The sequence below is a fragment of the Osmerus eperlanus genome, chromosome 10, assembly GCF_963692335.1.
Source record: "Osmerus eperlanus chromosome 10, fOsmEpe2.1, whole genome shotgun sequence".
Lineage (NCBI taxonomy): Eukaryota > Metazoa > Chordata > Actinopteri > Osmeriformes > Osmeridae > Osmerus > Osmerus eperlanus.
The window spans coordinates 16,434,441-16,457,000 of record NC_085027.1 but is presented as its reverse complement, the minus strand read 5'-3'; the positions used below and the strand labels follow the sequence as shown (position 1 = coordinate 16,457,000).

The window sequence follows — 22,560 nt, the reverse complement described above, 5'->3', positions numbered from 1 at the left end:
CCTTTAGGTGTGTAGCTTTCTGCAGTGTCCTGGTCCTGCTTCACTACATCTCTGCCCCCCTGCAAATATTTGAAGCCCCCCCCCCAAAAAAAAATAAAGAAATCAAATAATTATTATAATAATAATACAAAGAAAAAAGACCAAAAGCACCAAGCCCTGTTAAGTAGGTCTTAAGCCAAACAACTGCTGGGTCCATTGTATCTCTACTTGGATAGTGAGCTATTGATCTGATATCGATTTACTTTGAGGCTGTGGGTGTGTCTGTGCATGCCTGTGTAGAGAGTGTGTGGTGGAGGCAGAGGTATGCGAAGGACAGTAAGGCCCAACCGTTTCCTGGAAAGCGGCGTTCTATAGGTTGCCTCTATAGGACGGGAGCTTTCCAGGGAGAGGTTTGGGTTGCCCTGGGACGGAGAGACAAGCAGGGACAAGCAAGTGAGCAGCCTGCATACCTCACCTCTGCCTAGCAGACACAACAAGCTGGTAATCAAACGTTCTGCCATGGCACATTTAAAAGGTTTTAGACAATTTATAATCCATGTCATGCCCATTGCAACTCACAACAATGCCAGATGCTTATGGCAAACATAACCTGTCCGCAGTGGCTCCGACAACTGTCCCTGTAGCCTGAACTAAACAGCTTAATGTTGGCTGTAGAGGAAGATTACAGGCTTTTCCAGGACACCTCGCCTCTAGCAATTCTTCATTTAATTTAAAGAGGACACAATTCTACTGCCCTGTTAAAGGCCTACAAGTCCACATGCTGCAGCAATGTACACACACACACACAAAAGCTTTCGAATGTTCCCCTTCCAAAAACGGCCTTACAAGAGTCCTTCCAGTCCATAAAATGTATTCACTGGATTAACTCCCTACTTCACCTCTTGATGCATTGTCTAGAAACACCTAAAGGAGGACTGTCCCATCTTCTATTCCCCCAAGCTCTGATCAGAAGTAGGAGAGTAAAGTAGAGGGGGCAACCGTCTTTGACAGAGCAGCGCAGTGTTTTATCGTCTTGCAGTAATGCGCGGCGTGTACTCACTGATGTCATCCTCGTGATAAATGACAGAGTGGAAGGGGACGTCCTTGTCTTGGAGGTACCTCTCCGAGGGCTCAACATAGTACATGCCCTGGTGGGTCTGGATGAAGCCCTCGAAGCGCCCGGCCACCACCGAGCCATGGGTCAGAGTTCCTTTCTCACCTGGAGGGACGGGAAGACAAAGGCTTAGTTAGAAGGCCAAAATGAACATGAGTACCTCCGTACACGACCCGTATTGCACACATGCACTAAGACAGGAATGTTTTCTCACTTTTTTGGGGGGTCAAGAGGAAGCACCTTCAGTACAAACCCCTACAAGAGATAATGAACAACAACATGCAGAAGAACTCCCACCCTTCACGACCCGCTCATGAAAACAGACAACTCCTCTCTGACGAGGGATCATTTCCAAAGATGCTTGGCAATTTAGAGAGAGAGAGAGAGAGAGAGAGAGAGAGAGAGAGAGAGAGAGAGAGAGAGAGAGAGAGAGAGAGAGAGAGAGAGAGAGAGAGAGAGAGAGAGAGAGAGACGATGAAGGAGAAGATGAACAGGATGTTTTTCCACGGCTGTGTAGCGGATGCGACACTGCTAACGGTTGCTCCAGCATGTCAGCTACGAAGCTTTTGTTTCCATGGTTGCTTCTTTCCTGTGGGAGCTTGGAGATTTAGCAGAGCCGGAGGAGCCGGGCCTAGCATCCACCCAGGCAGGCTGACAGGCAGCTATCTCAAGTTTGGATGTATTACCAGGATGGGGGCCCCCACCTCATGCTGTTCTCTCCACCGGAGATAACGAGGACAGCAGAAGCCCGGCTCTCGCTCACAGCTGTCCCAGCATGCATCCTGCACCCCCCCCCCCTCCCCTCCCCCCTGCAAGAAGTTTGTCAGGAACCACTGGGGCAGGGGAGCCATGGCATTACTGGAGCTGCTCAACACCAGATGGATCAGCAGTGATCCGCCGTGTGACTTCATACCAGGCCACATTAGGAGACCCAGTAGAGGCTCTAACACTACATTAGCCACATGGCAGACTACCAGCAGGAAGAAATGTAATAGAGGTGTCTGCCGGAGAAAAGCCTGTGGATTCTATATAAACTAAAATAGTTACTATGCTACAATATTACAGTACTACACAGAAGACCATTTAGCTGATGTTTGCAAAGCTGTTAGTGAGAATAATAACTGTCAATTGCAATAACAAAAACAACTTTGACACTGATAACCTTGACTCCATTAAGGAAAGTAGTGCGATGCCTGTCGGCGGCAAATGCTATTGCAGTGCCTGCTGGCAGCTTGTTAGATCCATGATTCAATTACTTAGTGCAGCTCAACGCGGTTGTATTTATATGTATTTGTAAATCTGGATCAATTAATTTTTCGCAAACTCGAACCTCTCAGCCAAACAACTTAACACTCGACACAGCACGTCTTCGGGTCCTGAGCAATCCACCTGCCGCATTTCAACTTCAGACAGTGCCTGCTTCACCAGATAATCGAGACACACACACACAAACACACATTCCTGCCTAATACCCAGAGCCCACTTACAGAGGATAACTGAGGGCTGCTGACAAGACATTTATAACAGTTAATATAGTGATATAGAGATAACACGTGAGGAATCTAATCTGAAGACCCCACTGCAGCTCAGCTCCAAATAGCTTCACTCCAATTATGTGGACTTGAGGAGATGGAGCCCACAGTAACGACCCCATTTAGCTCCTAAACAACCTGGTCCCCAGTGTGCTAAGTGGGATGTTGGAAGAAAAGTGGAGTCCACTGTTCTTTATGAGGGGATAAATGAGAAAATGAATGCAACATCTTATCACACATAATGGGAGAGGGTGGCGCGCTGCTCTCGCCTGGTTCTCTCCTAGCACTTCCCTGGCTCCCGGCTCCCTGCCCTCCTCAGTCCCCTCCAGCAGCCCACCGGCCGGGCCGGGTGGAGACCCAGGGACCAGGCCAGGCCAGCTGGACCGATGGGGCAGTCTGCTTCCTGGTTGTTACCACCAACCCAGTAGAGTTTCAAGTGATAAACAACCAGGCCTATTTGTTGTCGGAAATACATGACTTCTTGTTAAGAAACAATGCCCTGCTCGCTCATTCACTGCAATGTAATTTCTGGGCCATGTAATCTCTGGTCACGGCGTTAGCAAAGATATTACACTTTTGTAGCACTTTGTTGTTGCAGCAATTACTGTACGCCTGCAGCAAGCGGTATTGCTAAAACATGACTGCAGGATGATTACCATGCTTCTGCCGCTGGGAAGATTAACAACAGCCCAAAAATCTCCTCCAGCGCAGACAGCCCGTTGTGACATTTCGTCTCTCATATTAGAAGCTGCTTACTTCCACAAATAATGGTAAGATGGATAAAAGAAAATGTTTTTAATTTGAATAGTAAAGCCTAAAGGTTTCCTGTCGTACATCAAGGGGTTGTCAGACGTGAACATCATCTACTGACTATACCAATTATTCCCTAAGTAACCCAGAGTGAATCTGGCAATTAAACTTATCAGTGCACAGCCAATGAGTTTTTATGACATCAATGTAATTGGATCCTGGTAGACGTTTTGTCTGAAAACAGCAGAATGTTCTCGGCATAGGTAGCCTATTGTTTCAATGTGCTATATAATATGAGTCAGTTTAGAAGATTAGGTGGTGAATTTGAACATCTAGCCTAACCAGAATTGCACTAGTTTCCTTAATGGAGTCTAAAATGACATTCCTCTGTGTTGCCATCCATTATCCATTACATCCATAACAGAGAACCATGGTGCATCCTTGCTCATCTGCATTTATGAAAGTGCAGAAGCAAATTGCTGCAATCCCATTCTAGAAATTTCTTTCTGCGACATTGACGAGGCAGCACGTCCTGGAGATTTTTACACACTGCCTTTCTGTCTCTCTTCTGGCCTGGATGGAGCTGATGTGATCAGGGCTCAGTCTGCCGGGCAAAGAGGACCACATCCCAGAACAGGGAAGCAGGGAGCTGAGAGCTCCGCACAAACACACAGATCACATGACCTGACACACCTTGATTCTTTCCTGGTCATCAGAGCTCAGCTGAAGGGGGGGGGGGGGGGGGGGGACTTGACTAATCCTACACACGCATAAACAACCTTTCTGAAGCAGCAACACAACAGGTCCTGGCTTTCACATCTAACTCCAGCCCGCCCACACGCACGCGATCCGACATCACGCTCGCACACTCCCAACTGCCCACGCAGACAAATGCTAAAGTGAATAAACAAAATTGGTCAGAAGCGACGTTGCCCTAGTAACTATCATCTGGTAATTGTGCCCACGCCATGATTCCAACACCGTCATTTCCCCATCCCGGATCTGATCTCTGGACCTACCAAAGATCTCTCCTGAGTAGATGTGGGAGGTGTCGTACGGGGCCTCTTCTCCTGACACGTCCACCACCAGGTCTGGAGAGAAGAGGGAGGTGTCTCTCCTCATCCGCAGGTTGAAATGCCTACAAGAGAAAGAGGGGAAACACAACATTTACACAACCACAGAGATGCCACACGGCACCAACACACACTCCCACGTGATTTAGTTATCAATCTGATTCGAAAAGATGGAAGGATTAGGAGATGTCACAACAACAGCTACAGCGACAACAACAACGTTATCCCTTTCGATCAGATAGAATAGTGTGGTTCTGGAAGACATTTGAAAGGGTGGGGGGGGGGTGGATTTGGTAGTGATTTTCTGTACGTTCACAGCTGTTCAGAATCCCTAATGGCATGACTGGAGACCATGTCTTATAGAACTACACCTCTCTCATGCTCTCAGAGCATCAGGTCAATCATTTGACAGGTCAATCATTTGATTCCGTCTTGCCCCGACTCCTGTAGGATTATATTGCTCTATTTCCAACATGAAAGGTTTTGACTGAAGTTGCGCTGGTATAGGAAACATTTAGTTTCCTTTCATCATGGTGGAGATGAATCATCCAGGATGCTGACTCATAATCGTTGGTACAGAGTAACATGTATCATTCCTTCCTCTGTATGATCCTCGAACTAATAAAGAAGACTACTGCGCATGTTACTGCTTGTTCATCAGTACAGCCTGTTCATGTGACTAGAAAGCCATGTCTGAGTCTCATCTTTGGTTTCTCTTCGTTGGAAGAGAAAGGAATCTGCCCCCCCCTCCCTCCCTCCCCTCAGCTCTCATGCAGGGTGACAAATGGCAGCAGTAATTGATGCGGGCATCCCTGCTGAAGGCAACTACCCGATAAAGGTTCCCCTCACGGAGCCTGGACCTGTAAACATGGATCCAAGACTACATTCAGGACAATGGGAGGGGAGATAAGGAGAGACTGCGAATGGCAGAAGAAGTACACATGAGAGGCCTGCTTGTTTAAACAGATGGGGCAGACAGACAGTAGGATGGGGCAGACAGACAGTAGGATGGGGCAGACAGACAGTAGGATGGGGCAGACAGACAGTAGCATGGGGTAGACAGACAGTAGGATGGGGCAGACAGACAGTAGGATGGGGCAGACAGACAGTAGGATGGGGCAGACAGACAGTAGCATAGGGCAGACAGACAGTAGCATGGGGTAGACAGACAGTAGGATGGGGCAGACAGACAGTAGGATGGGGCAGACAGACAGTAGGATGGGGCAGACAGACAGTAGGATGGGGCAGGCAGACAGTAGGATGGGGCAGGCAGACAGTAGGATGGGGCAGACAGACAGTAGGATGGGGCAGGCAGACAGTAGGATGGGGCAGACAGACAGTAGGATGGGGCAGACAGACAGTAGGATGGGGCAGGCAGACAGTAGGATGGGGCAGACAGACAGTAGGATGGGGCAGGCAGACAGTAGGATGGGGCAGACAGACAGTAGGATGGGGCAGACAGACAGTAGGATGGGGCAGACAGACAGTAGCATAGGGCAGACAGACAGTAGCATGGGGCAGACAGACAGTAGGATGGGGCAGACAGACAGTAGGATGGGGCAGGCAGACAGTAGGATGGGGCAGGCAGACAGTAGGATGGGGCAGGCAGACAGTAGGATGGGGCAGACAGACAGTAGGATGGGGCAGACAGACAGTAGGATGGGGCAGGCAGACAGTAGGATGGGGCAGACAGACAGTAGGATGGGGCAGGCAGACAGTAGGATGGGGCAGACAGACAGACTGAGACAGATGGAGGGTGGGAGTGAGGGGGACAGGTGTGGGAACCACAACAGAAGACACCTTCAGCTCTCTAATTAAGCGCAGGCCAGCCCTGTAGCACTCACCCTGCATTCAGTCCCCTGTGTGTGATTGGAGCCTAACAAGCATTCTGGGGAGACAGGAGAGCAGGTGGGCAGCACACTCAAGGCCACAGCAACACAGAGCGTGAGGAGAAAATAAGAAATAACAGCCTGCCTAAACCTGAAGCAACGTTTACCCGGCGAAAATCAGAGCAGGGGAAACAATAGGATTTTCCTTGGCGGTTTGTGTGAGTGTTACTGGAAAACCAGAACAGTTCACTGATAACCTACTGCAAACACTGTATCGTGGTGTGTGATGGGGCCATCGCTGGGGTGGTAGTAATCACTCACACCCATGACACAAATACCTACCACGAGTATTACTCACTCTGACATCCTGGAGCTACTGAGTATCAGAAGCATGCTGTGTTTGTGCTGATGCCCCTCCCTGGTTAGAGAGCTCTGTCTATCCAGATGACAGGCAGAACCAGGGACAGTGCGTTTGTGTGTGCTTATTAAACTGTGTGCCGGAACCATCTTTCAGCTCACTCTGGTTTCTGACAGGCTCTGAAAGTGGGCTTATGAGTGGCATTTTGATTTGTAATTTTTTTTTTTATAACTCAAATTGACAGTCAATAAAGTTCTGTCAGATTCATCAGCTGTCTAAGGAGAGTTCCTTCGGTCTATCCTTTTCGGCACTGCACTGGAATACTCAAGGATTAACCTAGCGTAAAAAAACATTTATGCCATCCAAGTCGTTTTTATGGATGCGGGATCACCTCTCTGAGTCTCTTCTAAAACACACACACACGTGCCCACTAGGGCTGTCCCCACTCAGTCGACTAGTCGATTTTCTGGTGGATATGCTCTTGGTCGACCAAGATTTTTTTAGTCGAGCTGCCATATGGCAGTGTGAGATCTGATTCCCGCTTGTGTCATCATTGCTGAATTAACGAAATGTTCAACAGAAATTGTAGTTTACATTATTTAAGACAAATAAAGCAACTCTAAAAATATATAATTTAAAAGAAAAGGTGTTACTGTTTTCCCTTTCGTTAATCTGCGCTTTGTTTTGTTTTGGTATTTTGCACACATTTTGCTATAGCCTACTTTGTCTGTGTTATTAGTCAAAATGGCAAAGAAATCTGTGGTATGGCAGCATTTCATTAAAGTACATTACAAAGTACCGGGTGACTCGAAAAACGTTGAATGCAAACTCTGCCAACAACGGTTTATTTTTCATAGTTCGACGTCGAATATGATGTAGCCTACCACCTGAAAAACGTAAGTTGGCCTAGCCCTACTTCGCTCATCCTAACGCGCTGGGTTAAAAAATGAATATGCCTATTATAAGAATCACATCCAAATCGAATGACATTAGGCGCGTTCGACTTCATGCAGCGCCTGCGTCGTCTGCAGCCGCCTGCAGCCCGGCTGACTTGAAGCAGCCAATAGCATTCTCAGATTCAAGGCAGCCGGCTGCAGCCGGCTGTCGGCGCCGGCGGCGCTGCATGAAGTCGAACACACCTATTAACTTCTCCGGCAAGACAACATCTTTCTCTGTTGCACCGTTCCCCACTCAGCTTCTACGTAACGCCTGGGACACACTGCCTGCGATCGGCTGCGATCTGCTGCGACGCGCCTGGAAGCACCTCCTTTTTTCTTTCGTCGCCCATGTTATCAAATGGGACCGACCACACTGGCTGCGAAGCGCTGCGATTGCCTGCGATCGCCTGCGATCTGCAGCGATCGTTTCGGGAGCTGGTCGAATTTTTTCGCGAGACGCTTGTGAAATCGGCTGCAGGATGATGAAATACACCATATTAGTTGATATATTTGAATTAAAAAACATGTTATTAAGATTTTACTCCATTAATTGTAGACTACGGTGAACATTTGTAAAGTTGTAGACTTTATAATTACACAATGTTGGTAACGAACGTCCTTTGTGGTTACCCTGATGAAAACGAATGAAAATAAACGGATTGATCCGTTGAGCTAGCCTGCCCGTAGTTGTTTTGTTTGTTTGAGAGAAACCAGAGCCATAGAAAAAGAGAGTTGCGACACTTCCATAGACTCCCATTGTTATCGAGGAATGCGGAAGTAAAGCATGTCACATGCGACCTGTAGTTCCAAACATTGCATTTTCCACCGTTCAACCCCATTCATTTTCAGTGTCTCCGAAGCAAGTTAGCTGGTAAATTGATGAAAATCCTTCATTTTTTCATATTTTTACCAACACATATCAATTGTTATTAGTAGTATTTCATATAGCTAGCTTTAGATAAAGTTTATCGTAAGATTATAGCTTGTTTGATTCGAAACGCAGTTAGAGCTAGACTGTAGGTCTAGCTAGTATCTAACATAAGCAACACTTTTACTGAAGCTAGCTAGAGAGCACGTGTATCATAACCAGAAGTCAGTTGGCTTATAGTCTGTCAAATTAGTTCTAATTATTGGTGTTCGTTGGCATACAAAGTAAGTCTTCTATATATAGCTCTTATTAGCCTAGTTAGTAGAGCTAGCAACAATGAATTGCAAATTAAGTGGTCCGAAGCAAGTTAGCTGGTAAATTCACGAAAATCCTGCATTTTTTCATATTTCGACCACCACATATCAATTGTTATTAGTAGTATTTTATATAGCCAGCTTTAGTTAAAGTTTATCGTAAGCTTGTTAGATTCTAAATGCAGTTGGAGCTAGACTGTAGGCCTACGTAAGCAACACTTTTACTCTAGCTAGCTGTACATGTATCATAGCCAGAAGATCACCGGATCACAACAAACACAAGGAGTGGAAGAACACAGGACATATTGTACAATAAAATGTTTTATTGAATGCAGTTGGTTGCGTTGTTTATTCTGTTCTATTTACCAAACTCCTTTCTTGTCTTAAATTGAGCAGTTGCTGGTGATAATGGTTATATTCAACTTGCATCAAGTACTACAAATATAAGTGTTAATGTGGTAGGCTAAATTGTAAGTGGGCTGATGAATAAAAAAAACGTTTAACAAGACCAATTTACTTCAACCGTCTAAGGTTAAACGTTAAGTGGAACAATATAGTCCTCATTAGGCTACTGTTTGGTATGTACAGTATGGTACAGTAGTTTGTACAGTATGGTAGCTAGCATAGCCATTTCTAGCTCTGCTTCACAATATTGCGTTATGTATAAGTTCATGTAATACATACATGTTAATAAAGTATCAGACATACATGATACAACACACCAGTAACCAATTGACATTATGTGTTAATATACCGAAAATGTCCGTGAATCGAGATGGTGCTGCTGTCTGTCCCGCCGAAAACCATTCAAACAGGTTGACAGCAGTGGGGGTTTTGTTTAACTACAGGGAGCTACCGGAACCACGTGACAAAAAAGCTCTAGCTTTTTTCCTGTGTTTCACTGGCAGTGAGTGTTCACAATGTTGTATTTCACTCCATTCTACAACAAACACGTCAGGGAGGACTGCCTTTTGTAGATACGAGTCTGCTGAAGATAGCCAGAATATCGGATTTCTTTAACCGAGCCTGTTTCATTCATCATTTGCCTGAGAAAGCGACTTCCGTTGGCCAGCTTCATTGAAAACCATTAAAACCGGTTGACAGCAGTGGGGTTTTTTGGAACTACAGCGAGCTACATGAACCACGTGATCACGTGTCGGCGAGATCAAAGCGTGTCGCAACTCTTTTTCTATGGCTCTGAGAGAAACGAGTTGTCACGCGTTGGACACAACACACACGCAGACATAGCCTACCGAGAGAGAACCCCCAAGTCGATTTCTAAAATCAGCATCAAATGAATTCTCGAAGTTGAAAAGCACAGGGAGTTGTTGTATGTCAGCAACAATTTTACAAGGACAACGTAGATAAGGATCAATGCTGGGATATAGCCAATGCCATGTTTATGTACCATGTCAGCGTAAAGGAAAGCTCAGAGTAGCTGAAAGGCTTGGTGACCGGCGCGGAGAAATGCGCGTCTGGTGTGAACAGCTTTTGCTCAGTCGTAGCCTGCGCGGCGCGTCCAGGCGCTTCGCAGCCAGTGTGTCCAAGGCGTTAGTTCGCATGCTGCAAGTTCAGGCAGTGATAACCGCGCTCTGATGATTTGCATGTTAAACAAACAATATTTTTAATTTGTAGTACATTGTAAGAGATACTAAATACCATCAGCATTCGGTGATACGAGTCGTATTAAAGATCCTGTAAAGTAAATTCCATGTTTTGCTTCTAAGTACATTATATATGTGTGAAATTAGTTCCTGAAAGCATGTGCAAAGCGCTAAAACTTTGTCGCACTGAAATGTGGAGTTAGACCTAAGAACAGTTTCTCTCTCTTCCGTTTTCAGATCAGGTTTTAATGGGCGGAGCCAAAAAATGTCCTATCTACGTCATTTCGCCCCATCTACGTCAGATCACTGCATGGCTCCTCCTGCTGTACTGTTATTGTAGCTTACATCAGCTAGCTAGCTAGCTTCAGGATGTCTCCCACCACCCGCAACTGCCTCTTCCCTGGATGCAAGAACTCCAGCTGCGCTGCAACGCCATTTAAGTTCCCTGTTGATAATGAAAGGAAAAATAGGTGGATAGATGTTGTGAAGAGCCACGCTCATGGAAAGCTTCGGATAAACTCCAACAGCCGCCTCTGCACTGACCATTTCACGGCGGACAGTTTTAACATGGATCCGACACAGACGGGGTTCACCAACACACGGCTACTCTTGCAGCGCGGTGCCGTACCGAGCATCGCCCCCCCGGCCGTTCATCCTCCGGTCGCACCTGGACCATCCACCGCCACCAGCAGTTCATCACTCAGTTCTGTGTGCTTGTTATAATTATACTAGATAACTTTTCCAGAGGTATCTCTGCTATAATTAATGCAAACCGCTAACTTGATATTAGGCTACTTGGTGTAGAATGATGGTATTTTGGTGAAATGGTAGCTAATGTGCTAGAAGTAGTTGGAGAGCTCGCTGTCTGCTGTCTCTACTGTAAATGTTTACTTCTGTGTTACAGCTCAGGGGAATATTTCATTTATATGCATCTGTATGTTTCACTCATTGAACAAATACATTCTAATTCTATACTGTTTTGTTCGGCTTGACGTAGCGTCCATTATCTGGGTCGTAGGTTGCTTACTTGAGAGCGGCGGCGCCTTCCAGCGAGGGGGCCGAGCTTCAGCTCCTTCAGGCAACACGCCCCCCCAGTCTCGAACAGAGAAGACTGCAAATTTTCTTACAATTTCAAAGCCTAATTTAACATACTTGTCGGTGTTTTTTTTCATTCGAATTTGGATGGGTAGTTAATAACACATTATTCGGTGGTGTGGTGAACTTGAAACTCGTTTTTAATTCCACTTTACAGGATCTTTAATAGTAGAAGATGTGGGGGAAAAAAGCGTTTCAAATTTCGATTAGTCGATTTTCAGTCGTTTTAGCTGAGTCTTGGTCGACCAAAGAAAATCTTAGTCGGGGACAGCCCTAGTGCCCACACATACAGGAACGCAGACACACACTCGACACACCTTTTATCCAGTCCAAAATGAGGTTAGCCTATGAGAGGTGAAACGATTGGCTTGCTCGCCCCTCCCTATTGGAGCCTCTTCAGATAGCTGCTGGAATTTATGCTAATTCCTCTCACCAAGTGACTCAGACAGCCATTACTGAGCATCTCCCCTCCCAGCCCCCACAGTGGGAACACACTCAATTACCACACAACACTTAGCCTTGACAGACCAACCGGAGCTGCTCACCACAGTGGAATGAAGACAGAACAGGAACAGGTGCGCTTATTCGCTGTCAGGAACGGTTCAGTCCAATAAAGGGCCGCCTCTAACGCTGGTCTCCTTCAGGTTAGCGCAGAGCCATGGGACAACAGGTTTCAGCTCTGCTCTGACTGCCTGTAGCACTGGGCTGAACGAGAGAGAGAAAAGCTCAATGCTTTGTGCGTGTGTGTGAGTGATTGTACCTCAAGGTACGATGCCATATCTGTAGGTTTGCGATGCAACAGGTCGGGGGAATACTTCTTGTGTTCTTGCACAAGGACGGAAGCAACATTAGATCGAGTTTGGTCATGAGCCGATTATGAAGCCGACTGCATGCGATCTGGACCATTCTCTTGTTCGCCCAGCTGTCTCACGCTACACCGGAGCACCCGTTAACCACATTACGCATTCTGCACTCACACACGCACACACACACACACACAGAGCTAGACGGATGAAGAAAGCAGCCACAGAAAGTGGTCTCTTGTCAGACGGGGAGCAGTATTTCTAAAGTGTTGACGGCGGCAGGAAGACATCTGGGTGTGTTGTGAGCCTTTACTAACCAGCGGTCACAGGCAAACTGTGCAGAGCAGGAGATGGGCTGTGCAGTTTCAAAGAGGGGGGGTGGGTGGCAGGTGTGGGTCAAAATCATGAGCATGAAGAGGGTTCATGCAGAGTTAAGGATGTGATGTGTGCCAGAGAGGTACTTCCTCTTTTTGAGAGTAGCAGGAACCCCCCCCCCCCCCTGGCCTGTGCATGGCCCCTCATCAACAAAGCTACAGCTAGATAGAAACAGACCAGAAACTAACCCCCCCCCCCCATAGAGCTGCCCATCACTGGGACAGGAAAAGTGACCTGATTTAACTTGACAGGGAGACAGATAGAGACATGACGAAGTGCAGCCACTGTGAACGCCTGAATTACTCCATTTCTATATTTAAGTTGTTTTGGTTTCCAGGGGCCCCCTGAGAGCGGCGTGCCACTGGGCAGGCTTAGCATCCCCATTGTGTCTAAAGACACTCTTGGTTTTCAACAAGCAGCTTGTCTCTCGGTTGCCTGGCACTGGGGAACTGTGGCTTCCCTCCCTCGCGCCCTCCTCAATCACAAACCCTGCAAGCTGGCTGCCAACGATCTACTGAAACGCAAAACATCAGAACGCCGGTCCACTCTAGCACGTGTGGGTTTACGATAATCGCACTAAACTGATGACATCCTCATTCCTAATCTCTATGTGAAAAAAAATGATTCAATCAACCCTGGTTTTAAAAAGGAATAAGGTAATGGATGAAAACTGCATTATGTAAAAAATAAAAAAAAATGCAGCAGAACAAATTTGCTTATGTAGTTCAAGAAGCACAATGTGTGCACGTTCTGTTAACCCTCGTGCTGCCTTCGGGTCACATGACCCAAAGGTTCATAACGAACCATCGTTGTGTTTACCCAATTTTACCCAATACAAAAACAAATTAAAATAATTTTCTTTTAACCTTCGCAATGTGGGGGGTCTGAGACAGCCTAGCTGTTAAAAGAAAATGCTTCACTTTGTCTTTGTATGCGGTAAATTTGTCGCAATACGACGGTGGGTCACAATGACTGATGGGTCAGAATGACCCGAAGATAACACAAGGGTTAAGTATACAGTGTGTGTAATTATCATGTCAAAGTGGGTCAACGCAACAGAGAAATAACGAGCAGAACTTCCAACTCCTCTTACCTGAGACTGAGAGGCCCTTTCAAGTGGGCTGTGTGTGTGTGTGACCTCCCTGTGTGTGTGTGACCTCCCTGTGTGTGTGTGTGTGACCTCCCTGTGTGCGTGTGACCTCCCTGTGTGTGTGTGTGTGTGTGACCTCCCTGCATGTGTGCATTCACGTGTACGTAACCTCCCCTCTGTGTGCCTGCGTGTGCGTGTGTGCGCAGTGTGGCCAACGTACATGTGCCAGGCATGGGGGAAGGTGTGTAGGAACGGGTGGTAACTTGTCCTCCACGGACACACAGATGGGCTGCTCTGAACAGCTGACAGCGCTCCTGACTGGCTGCTGGTAGCTGCGTGCGTCCGCCCAGTGGTGAGAAGAGGACAGCGAGGGTTAATCCGTTCGCACCGCCCTCTCTCCTGGCTTCCCTTCTGAGCCCTGGTTAAACTCTGATCATGCCGTACTGTTGCTAGGGCAGGATCCAGCTCTAATGGCTCGGCTGTTGCCGTGGAAAACGGTGCCGCCCTCCCCCCGCCCCCTTCCCTGGTCGTGACAATCCTGTCCATGGTATCATTAAGCCGTGCAGAGGCAGGGACTGCGATTCCAGGGAACACGTGTTCCTGAGGGCGCCGCATCCAAATCGCTTCACGCAGATTCTTAGACATAAAACAGAGATGGCAGACATTTACACATCTTTCTGCACGCATGCAATGCTGGTGAGGCAGGAGTAGCGTGCTCTCGTTGTGAGCCGAGACTGGAGAACAGCTCCACAAGTCATGGACACGGCTGTCGTTGGTTAGTTACGGCGCCTGCGTGACCTTTAACAGTACCATGGCGATACAGAGCTATGATAACACCATCATGCAGGATGCAGCCCCTGACCCAGCCTGTATCCTGTCCTTCCTGTCCCTTCTCCGCCAATCATCCATCTGGCTGGACCAACACCCTCCCAATCACCTCTTGAAAACTGCTACATGAAGTTGCTGTCGGCCTTCTGCCTTTCCCTCCATCTAGGTGCAGTCAGACGTGTAGTCTGCGGTCAAGCTCCACAGACTTGCCACACGAAGACAATTTCCTGACTCATTTCGGCGACTGCCTTTGGTGTGTGAGTGTGTGTGAGAGAAACTGTCTGTCACATTGTGTCTCAAAGGGCCGTGTTCTGCAGAAAGCAGATGAATTGCACTCAGGGGTTAAAGTGAAAACAAATCCTGAGCCTGAACTCAAATCCTGAACTGTAGTGCGATGCCATGAGTGTTCATGTAACTCCCATGTTGATTTGAAACCGAAAGGCTAGGTAACGCTTTTTTGTCTTCTGCTAGTTTTCTACACAGGGTGACCAGTGGCTGTGAGATTGTGAATGAATGAATGAATGTGAGTGAATGAATGGGAATTACAACGTTGTGGTAAATTTGAGTGCAGAGGCAGTGGCTCTATGACCGGGGTCTAACTCATGACGAGCAAGCACTTTCATACTATAGTAGTTCATACTGCACTATACTATAGTAGTTTCCTCGAGCAAAACAGGCTCTCAGTTTCTGGCACCAACTGCCAAAAGGCTTTCAGTCTCTACCTTCTATCCACTCCAAGCACCATTTATTTTTGAGTCCTTTATCTATGGGTAGGACATTATTCCCAGGCTTCAAGAACTTGCGCTCCATGCTTTCACTGACAACGCTAACGTGACTTATGGATCTCAATCACACTGTTTCCAGGATCCGCCCTGCTCTGCTTCTGATAGGCTTGTAACGCTAGTTAGAGCTGCGTTCCTCATATGATCGGTAGGTGTAATCAATTGACTCGAAAATATTAAACCGCATGCAAGTTCCCCAATTTATTATTAATTATTATTAATTGATTTTTTTCCTCACTGCCGCACGCCGGACATCCGGCACGGTGCCGGAATACTTTAAGCCCTGTGCACTATCCCGGCAAATGTTTTGTTACGTTGATTGTACAATGTAATCGCTGAAAAAGACAAACAGAAAACACATTTCTATTTTTGGTTCTCCCTCACAGCAACAACCCTCTCTTACCTGTTTCTTCTTGGTCACTTGGCCCCTTTCCAAACCCTCTCTCAACCAACAAGCGCCATCATTCATGCACAGGACAATGTCCACCCACTGGTGCATCATGTGGGCTAACGCGTTCTGTGAATCCGATTTCATATGAAAAGATACTTTGTTGTCCAGAATGCTGCCTTTGATTGCAATCAAAAAAGAGTTTCTCCTGAAGCTTAGGGCAGCAACAAATCATTTGGGCTCAAGGCTACATTTGGTATTCACCAGTTTGTGTGGCTAAAACACAGTGCCACCCTGCAGAATTGATTGAAACACTTGAACCATGCAGGTCCCAGTAATGATTTTGTTTATCTCATTCTCTTAGTGGAGCTGAGGGAGGAGGCGAGCACAATATTATCTTTAATTGTGCAAGCTTCAAGCTAATGTTAACCGACTGACCTGCACAACACACAAACACACACACAACCCCCCCCTCCCCACACACACAAACACACACACAATACACAGAACCTTCAAATAGTATTGTTTACCTCCCAACCAACACAGTCACAAATGTCCTTACATGCTTCTAGCAATGTTTCAGTACAGAGGCTCCCCACCAATCAAAACCTTAACCCCTTGTGTTATTAGAGGAAATGTCAAGCTGAGCTTGATGTCACCCCCTCCAGCCCCAGCACCCCTGACATGAGGTGAGCAGGACAAACAAGGGGTTGCCTGCCTGGCCGCCACCCGCGCTCCTTAGAGGACACCCTGACCGACGGGGAGCGGGTGAGTGCGACGGTTAACTTGAGGCCTCAGTCTGTACGAGAGCAGCAGGGGAAAAGCCTCAAACTGATTACTAGGGCTGTCCCCACTCAGTGACTAGTCAATTTTCTGGTCGATATGCTCTTGGTCGACTAAGATTTTTTTAGTCGAGCTGCCGTATGGCAGTGTGAGATCTGATTCCCGCTTGTGTCATCATTGCTGAATGAATGAAATGTTCTACAGAAATTGTAGATTATATTATTTAAGACAAATAAAGCAATTCTAAAAATATATAATTTAAAAGAAAAGGTGTTACTGTTTTCCCTTTCGTTAATCTGCACTTTGTTTTGGTTTGGTATTTTGCACACGGCACGAGCACAATTGGCTGCCGAACTACAAACTCTGCCATAGCCTACTTTGTCGGTGTTGTTAGTCAAAATGGCAAAGAAATCTGTGGTATGGCAGCATTTCATTAAAGTACATTTACATTTACAAAGTACCGGGTGACTCGAAAAACGTTGAATGCAAACTCTGCCAACAACGGCTTATTTTTCATAGTTCGACGTCGAATATGATGTAGCCTACCACCTGAAAAAACGTAAATTGGCCTAGCCCTACTTCGCTCATGCTAACGCGCTGGGTTGAAAAATGAATATGCCTATTATAAGAATCACATCCAAATCGAATGACATTATCTTCTCCGGCCAAGACAACAAAATCTTTCTCTGTTGCACCGTTCCCCACTAAAGAATATATTATTGTGCTTAGTAAAGTTATGCATTGTGCTTATTAAAGTTCTGTCTTATGAACTGAGAAGTGTGCTCAGGCTTAAACATTGAGTTCCGACCACAGAGTGTGGGAAAAAGGCTGTATTTTGTGTCTCTATCTCTTCATTTTCAGAAACAACCTTGAAACCTTGAAGACGGCACCCGAGCAGGTGGGACGCGTAGGCAAGAACAACTCCATGACGCACGAGAGAACAAGCTCAACCTTCTTTTCATCTTTGTGTTTTAATTGCACTGTATAATATATGCTGGGGAGGGAAAGATAGCCAGTTGGACTTCGTGAACCAGCCCAAACTCTGTTGCGGGTAGGGAATGTAGACAACCCCAGAGCTCTGTACTTGTTGATTTCCAACTGCTGCATTAAAGCTGATATTATCGGACCTCTGCGACTCCAGACCACTCTTTCTAGAACACAGATTTGTGTCACTGAATACTATAATTACATATTGGAATAGACACAAAGACATTAAATCCTTCACATTTACATTTACATCATATACGTCATTTAGCAGACGCTCTTATCAAGAGCGACTTACAGTAAGTACAGGGACATTCCCCCGAGGCAAGTAGGGTGTGCCTTGCCCAAGGACACAACGTCATTTGGCATGGCTGGGAATCGAACTGACAACCTTCAGATTACTATCCCGACTCCCTCACCACTCAGCCACCTGACTCCTTCACCACTCAGCTTCTACGTAAATTCGCATGCTGCAAGTTTTCAGGCAGTGATAAGCGCGCTCTGATGATTTGCATGTTAAACAATATTTTTTTATTTGCAGTACATTGTAAGAGATACTAAATACCATCGGCATTCGGTTACAACAGGACTGGTGATATGAGTCTTATTATTAGTAGGCTATTAGTGGCTGAATCTGTCCATCAGCCATTGAGTCAGATCGGGAAAATGTTTGTAAAAAAATTTTTTTGTTAAAAACAAAAAAAGTGTTTCAAATTTCGATTAGTCGATTTTCAGACGTTTTAGTGGAGTCTTGGTCGACCAAAGAAAATCTTAGTTGGGGACAGCACTACTGATTACAAAAAGCATGTGCTTGGAGGGGTCTTTCATGGTGTTGTTTCCCACGTCTGTCATCGAATCCCGTTCTGATCATTCCTGTAGACTATTCATTAAGAGAGTTTATTCTGGCCCTCAGAGAAACCTGTAAGTAAGAGGGGGGAGGGAGGGCGAGTCTCGTGGGGGAGGGAGGGATCAGGCTAGAAAGGAAATAGAAAAAAGAGCGCCACATCCTTCTCACTTTAAAGTGTCCGGTACCACGGCACCTCAGCGCACACGCTGCCACCGGAGCTGTTATCAGCTCTCCACGACTGCAGCTTTCAGAGACGAAACTAAAACGCCTTCCTTATCAGCTCACCTGCAATCTGCCACGCCTTTCTGTCGCTGCCAGAGCAGAGGAAACGGACAGCGGTAGAGTTCCTTATCATTACATTCCCTGATCCATATACTAGGGAGTCAGGTGGCTGAGCGGTTAGGGAAGCGGGCTAGTAATCAGAAGGTTGCCAGTTCGATTCCCGGCCGTGCAAAATGACGTTGTGTCCCCAACGCAAGTAGGGCACAACCCTACTTGCCTCAGGGGGAATGTCCCTGTACTTACTGTAAGTGGCTCTGGATAAGAGCGTCTGCTAAATGACTAAATGTAAATGTAAATACCAAGGCTGTCTGCCTCTATGAAAGGCCTGCTCCACCTACACTACAGCAGCTAAGCACCCTGCTTACAGTGACTGAAAATTGTGGTAAATAATCAAGCATGTTTATAAGAAGAAGAAGGCAGGGTAGTTCCAGGTATCAACACACACAGCTTTTCTCAGGTGAACTGCGGAACTGCGGAACTGCGGAACATGACACTACTTGTTCGGTCCTGACTTCTACCTCTTTCAAGCCAAACACCAGGGCTTCACTCTTCATATCTGATGTGTGTAGGCTACTAGCGTATTGCTTTAGTGGCTGGGAAGTCAATAAAAATGGCACTTAAATGTTGTGTTTCAGGTATATACAGGTAAAATAGGGCTATAGCAAAAGCGAACACAATGAGGAGCTTTCATAGGTGATATTTATGAATTTCTGGAAAGTTTACAGTTTCACTTTCATATCCAGTTACCTTCCCTTACGGAAGAAAAATGTTCTTTTTGAATATTCTGCAATGTATTGCAATTGAGGGTTTAGCTGAGTTATTCTACAGTATGTTTTTCTATATTTGTCAATATGAAAAACCCTATCTGATTGTGCTTGCTTCCCTTTCTTTGGGATCAATCCTTTCCAAGTAACATGAATCAGATCAAGCCGAACACAATCCTCCCCCTTCTACAGTTAAAAATGAAACAGGACAGAAGTCACACTGTCAAAACAGCGTTGGCAGGCGGGCGGGGTTTCTACAGACTAATGCTCTGTCCCCCCATCACCTTTTACATTTACCAGAGTGGGTGTTACTGACGGGAGAAGGAGTGAGGGAGGTAGAGAGAGAGAGCGAGAGAGAGAGAGTGAGAGAGAGAGAAAGAAAGAGAAATGAAGAGAGAGACAGAGAGACGGAGACAGCATGAACAATGAGAGAATGCAGGCCTGAGGGAGGACATTTCTTCCCTCTCTTGATCCCCTGCCAACTGTCACAGGTTAATCACGGCCGCTTGATGCAACAGGCCGGAAATCAAACATGACAGGGCTACGGCAGGCTTCGCTGGGATGTGTCATTCTGGAGCAAATACTTTCCTTTAGAGCCCAGCAGCTTTGAGACAGACCCCGCCCTGTGATAACTCCCAAAGGGCTTCACTGTTGTCTATAGAACGACACCTAAACCAATCTAAAACACTCCATCCTCTCACAGGATTTGCAGAGCATCATCCAGTTACAGACCAATAATAACGCCTGGCTACCACCCACCCCATTCCTCCCAGATTATAAAGAAAGGCACATGACAGTGTGTGTGTGTGTGCCCTTAATCCTCGTGCTGTAAGACTCTTGACAGTCGAGTAGGTAGGCCATCGCATGAGGTTCATGTGACTGTTTGCCGCCTCAGAAAACAGAGGCAGGGTTGAGCAGCGAAGCCGGCCCACAGAGAGCTGCAGCTAGCTGGTGTGGCGCTCTGGGCTCCTTCCCAAGCCCCCAGGAGATCTTCCATCTGGCAGACGGACTCTCACATGGGACATCTCACCTCAGCTTACACACACTGACTCATCTAGCGATGGGATCCAGGGATCGCTGGAAAGCCTCTTTACTCCAGACTGCAGTCTCAAACAGGACGAACCTTATTCATCTGTCAGTTTAGTATATTCACCTGACTACTTTGTTTTGTGTTGATATTATATATTATATTCTTCTTATTATATTCACCGTTCAAACATTCGAGAGTACTTTTTATGAACTGCTGGCTTTGACCGTTTCAAAGTGATTCTGTTAGTGCCTTCATATAAACCATGTTGCCCACCTGACCCAGTGCATCCCCCTCTAATCCCCTAACGTGCAGTTGTACTAATGCTCAATAATCTGCTGGTCACACCTTGTCTACAGGACTGCACTGTCTCACACACATTTCTATCCTGAGGAGAGGACAGCTCAGAGGACATACCCTGTGACATCACACCCCCGCGCTGCGGGCCAGTTGCTCCTCACCTCGACCGACGTGTCCCTCAGCCTCCCACTGGGCCTGTCACCCGTCTTAACCAGGGCCCAAGCTGGCCTGTCACCACACGCACACACACACACACACACTCCCTGCCCTCCGCCTCCCAGCTGAGAAGACACGCCAGCTGCCAGGATGACTGGCGTGTCGGCTGGGACACGTGGCGTGACACAACGCTGGGGTCAGACTCTCAACTCCTTGGGGTTTTCCGTACTCCCTGTTACCTAACTGTGTTTGTGTTGAAATGATACGAGACAACTACAGTTTCATGATCTGGGGTCTCATTTATAAAACTGTGCGTAGGATTCTTACTAAAAGTGTACGTACGCCCAAAAGCCTAAAATGGCATACGCCAAAAAGAAATCTGATTTATAAAACCGTGCGTACGCACACCTGTAAGCAATGTTCCCTTTATAAATCACAGACTACCCACAAGTGTGCGTACGTGAATCTGCATTTTACCCCGCCCTGAACACGCCCATTTTTAACCATAAATAGTCAATGCAAAGCACCTCATGAATGCTAATCCAGTATATTAATGACCCTGGCATGCGATTGTTCTTCACGGTGAATCATGGCGCATGACAACTTCTCAGACACTGTTAACCTATTGGCGGAGGCCCAAAAACCACATTATTTGGTGGCCGTTGGATCACCAATATAAAAAAAACAGTGCGAGTGGCGTCAACTGTGCCAGTGATACCGCAAATCGAGATACAATTTGAAAACAAAAGTGTTTTGTTATGAACAAGTAGTCTATTGAAGTCTGGACTGATAACGAGGACGTAGAGTGTAGCGATTGCGCGGGATCTTAACGACTGTATTTCCAGTTTTTGACATATGATGATATATGCACAGTATTAAAGAAATATATTTAGTTATACAATGTGTTCTGCAGTTATCTAAAGGTAGGATATGTGATGTTATCCTGTATTCCATGCAGTCGGGCTCGGGCATCTCCCCCTCCTACATCCCGTAGTGGACAATCTGATGGTGAGACATACAGCTCTGAATTTTGATTTAAAATTTGAATTGGATTGTACAAGGTGTTTATGGAACAATTATCAGTCAGTACAAGCGCAAATAACACTGCTGGATTTAATCTTCATGATAATTATGAAATCGAGTGAAAAAAACTTGTGTAAGGAAAACAAAATATATAAATATTAGGAGTAATGTTCTTCCCACATTCACTTTCTGCAGTCTGACTACAGTACGGTCATCTGCGTCGCCGATTCCAACTGCTTCCAAAATGTGCGTAGGCCTACAGGAGGGTCAGAGTTTGCGTGGAGGACCGCACATTCTCCCGTCAAGTTTGTTTTTTATAAATCACAACCTTTGCGTGGAAAGTGGCGTACGCACATTTTCAGCCCCGTTTTGTGCGTACGCAAGCTTTAGAAATGAGACCCCTGGTCCTTCTTTCTCAGTCAACAGGGGCTCCAGTTAGGGCATCAGCCAGCCTCCATAACAGTACACCGTCACTACAGCCCCAAACTGCGTCTGCCCTTGCCTTGTGAGCCTCCTCGACCTGCCCTGGTGCAGTCACTCCTCCACCTGCCCTGGTGCAGTCACTCCTCCACCTGCCCTGGTGCAGTCACTCCTCCACCTGCCCTGGTGCAGTCACTCCTCCACCTGCCCTGATGCAGTCACTCCTCCTCCTGCCCTGATGCAGTCACTCCTCC

General features: G+C 46.6%; 1 protein-coding gene across 1 annotated transcript in view; it reads right to left on the bottom strand.

The window, feature by feature from the left end:
• Positions 1–22,560, bottom strand: part of adam10a (ADAM metallopeptidase domain 10a) — a 60,569-nt gene that overhangs the window by 17,296 nt on the left and 20,713 nt on the right. Inside the window, exons 3-4 of the mRNA XM_062472078.1 lie at positions 4,395–4,513; positions 1,040–1,198 (exon numbers count right to left, since the gene is read on the bottom strand). Of these exons, the coding sequence (XP_062328062.1) occupies positions 1,040–1,198; positions 4,395–4,513 (278 nt within the window). The remainder of the gene's footprint in view (positions 1–1,039; positions 1,199–4,394; positions 4,514–22,560) is intronic.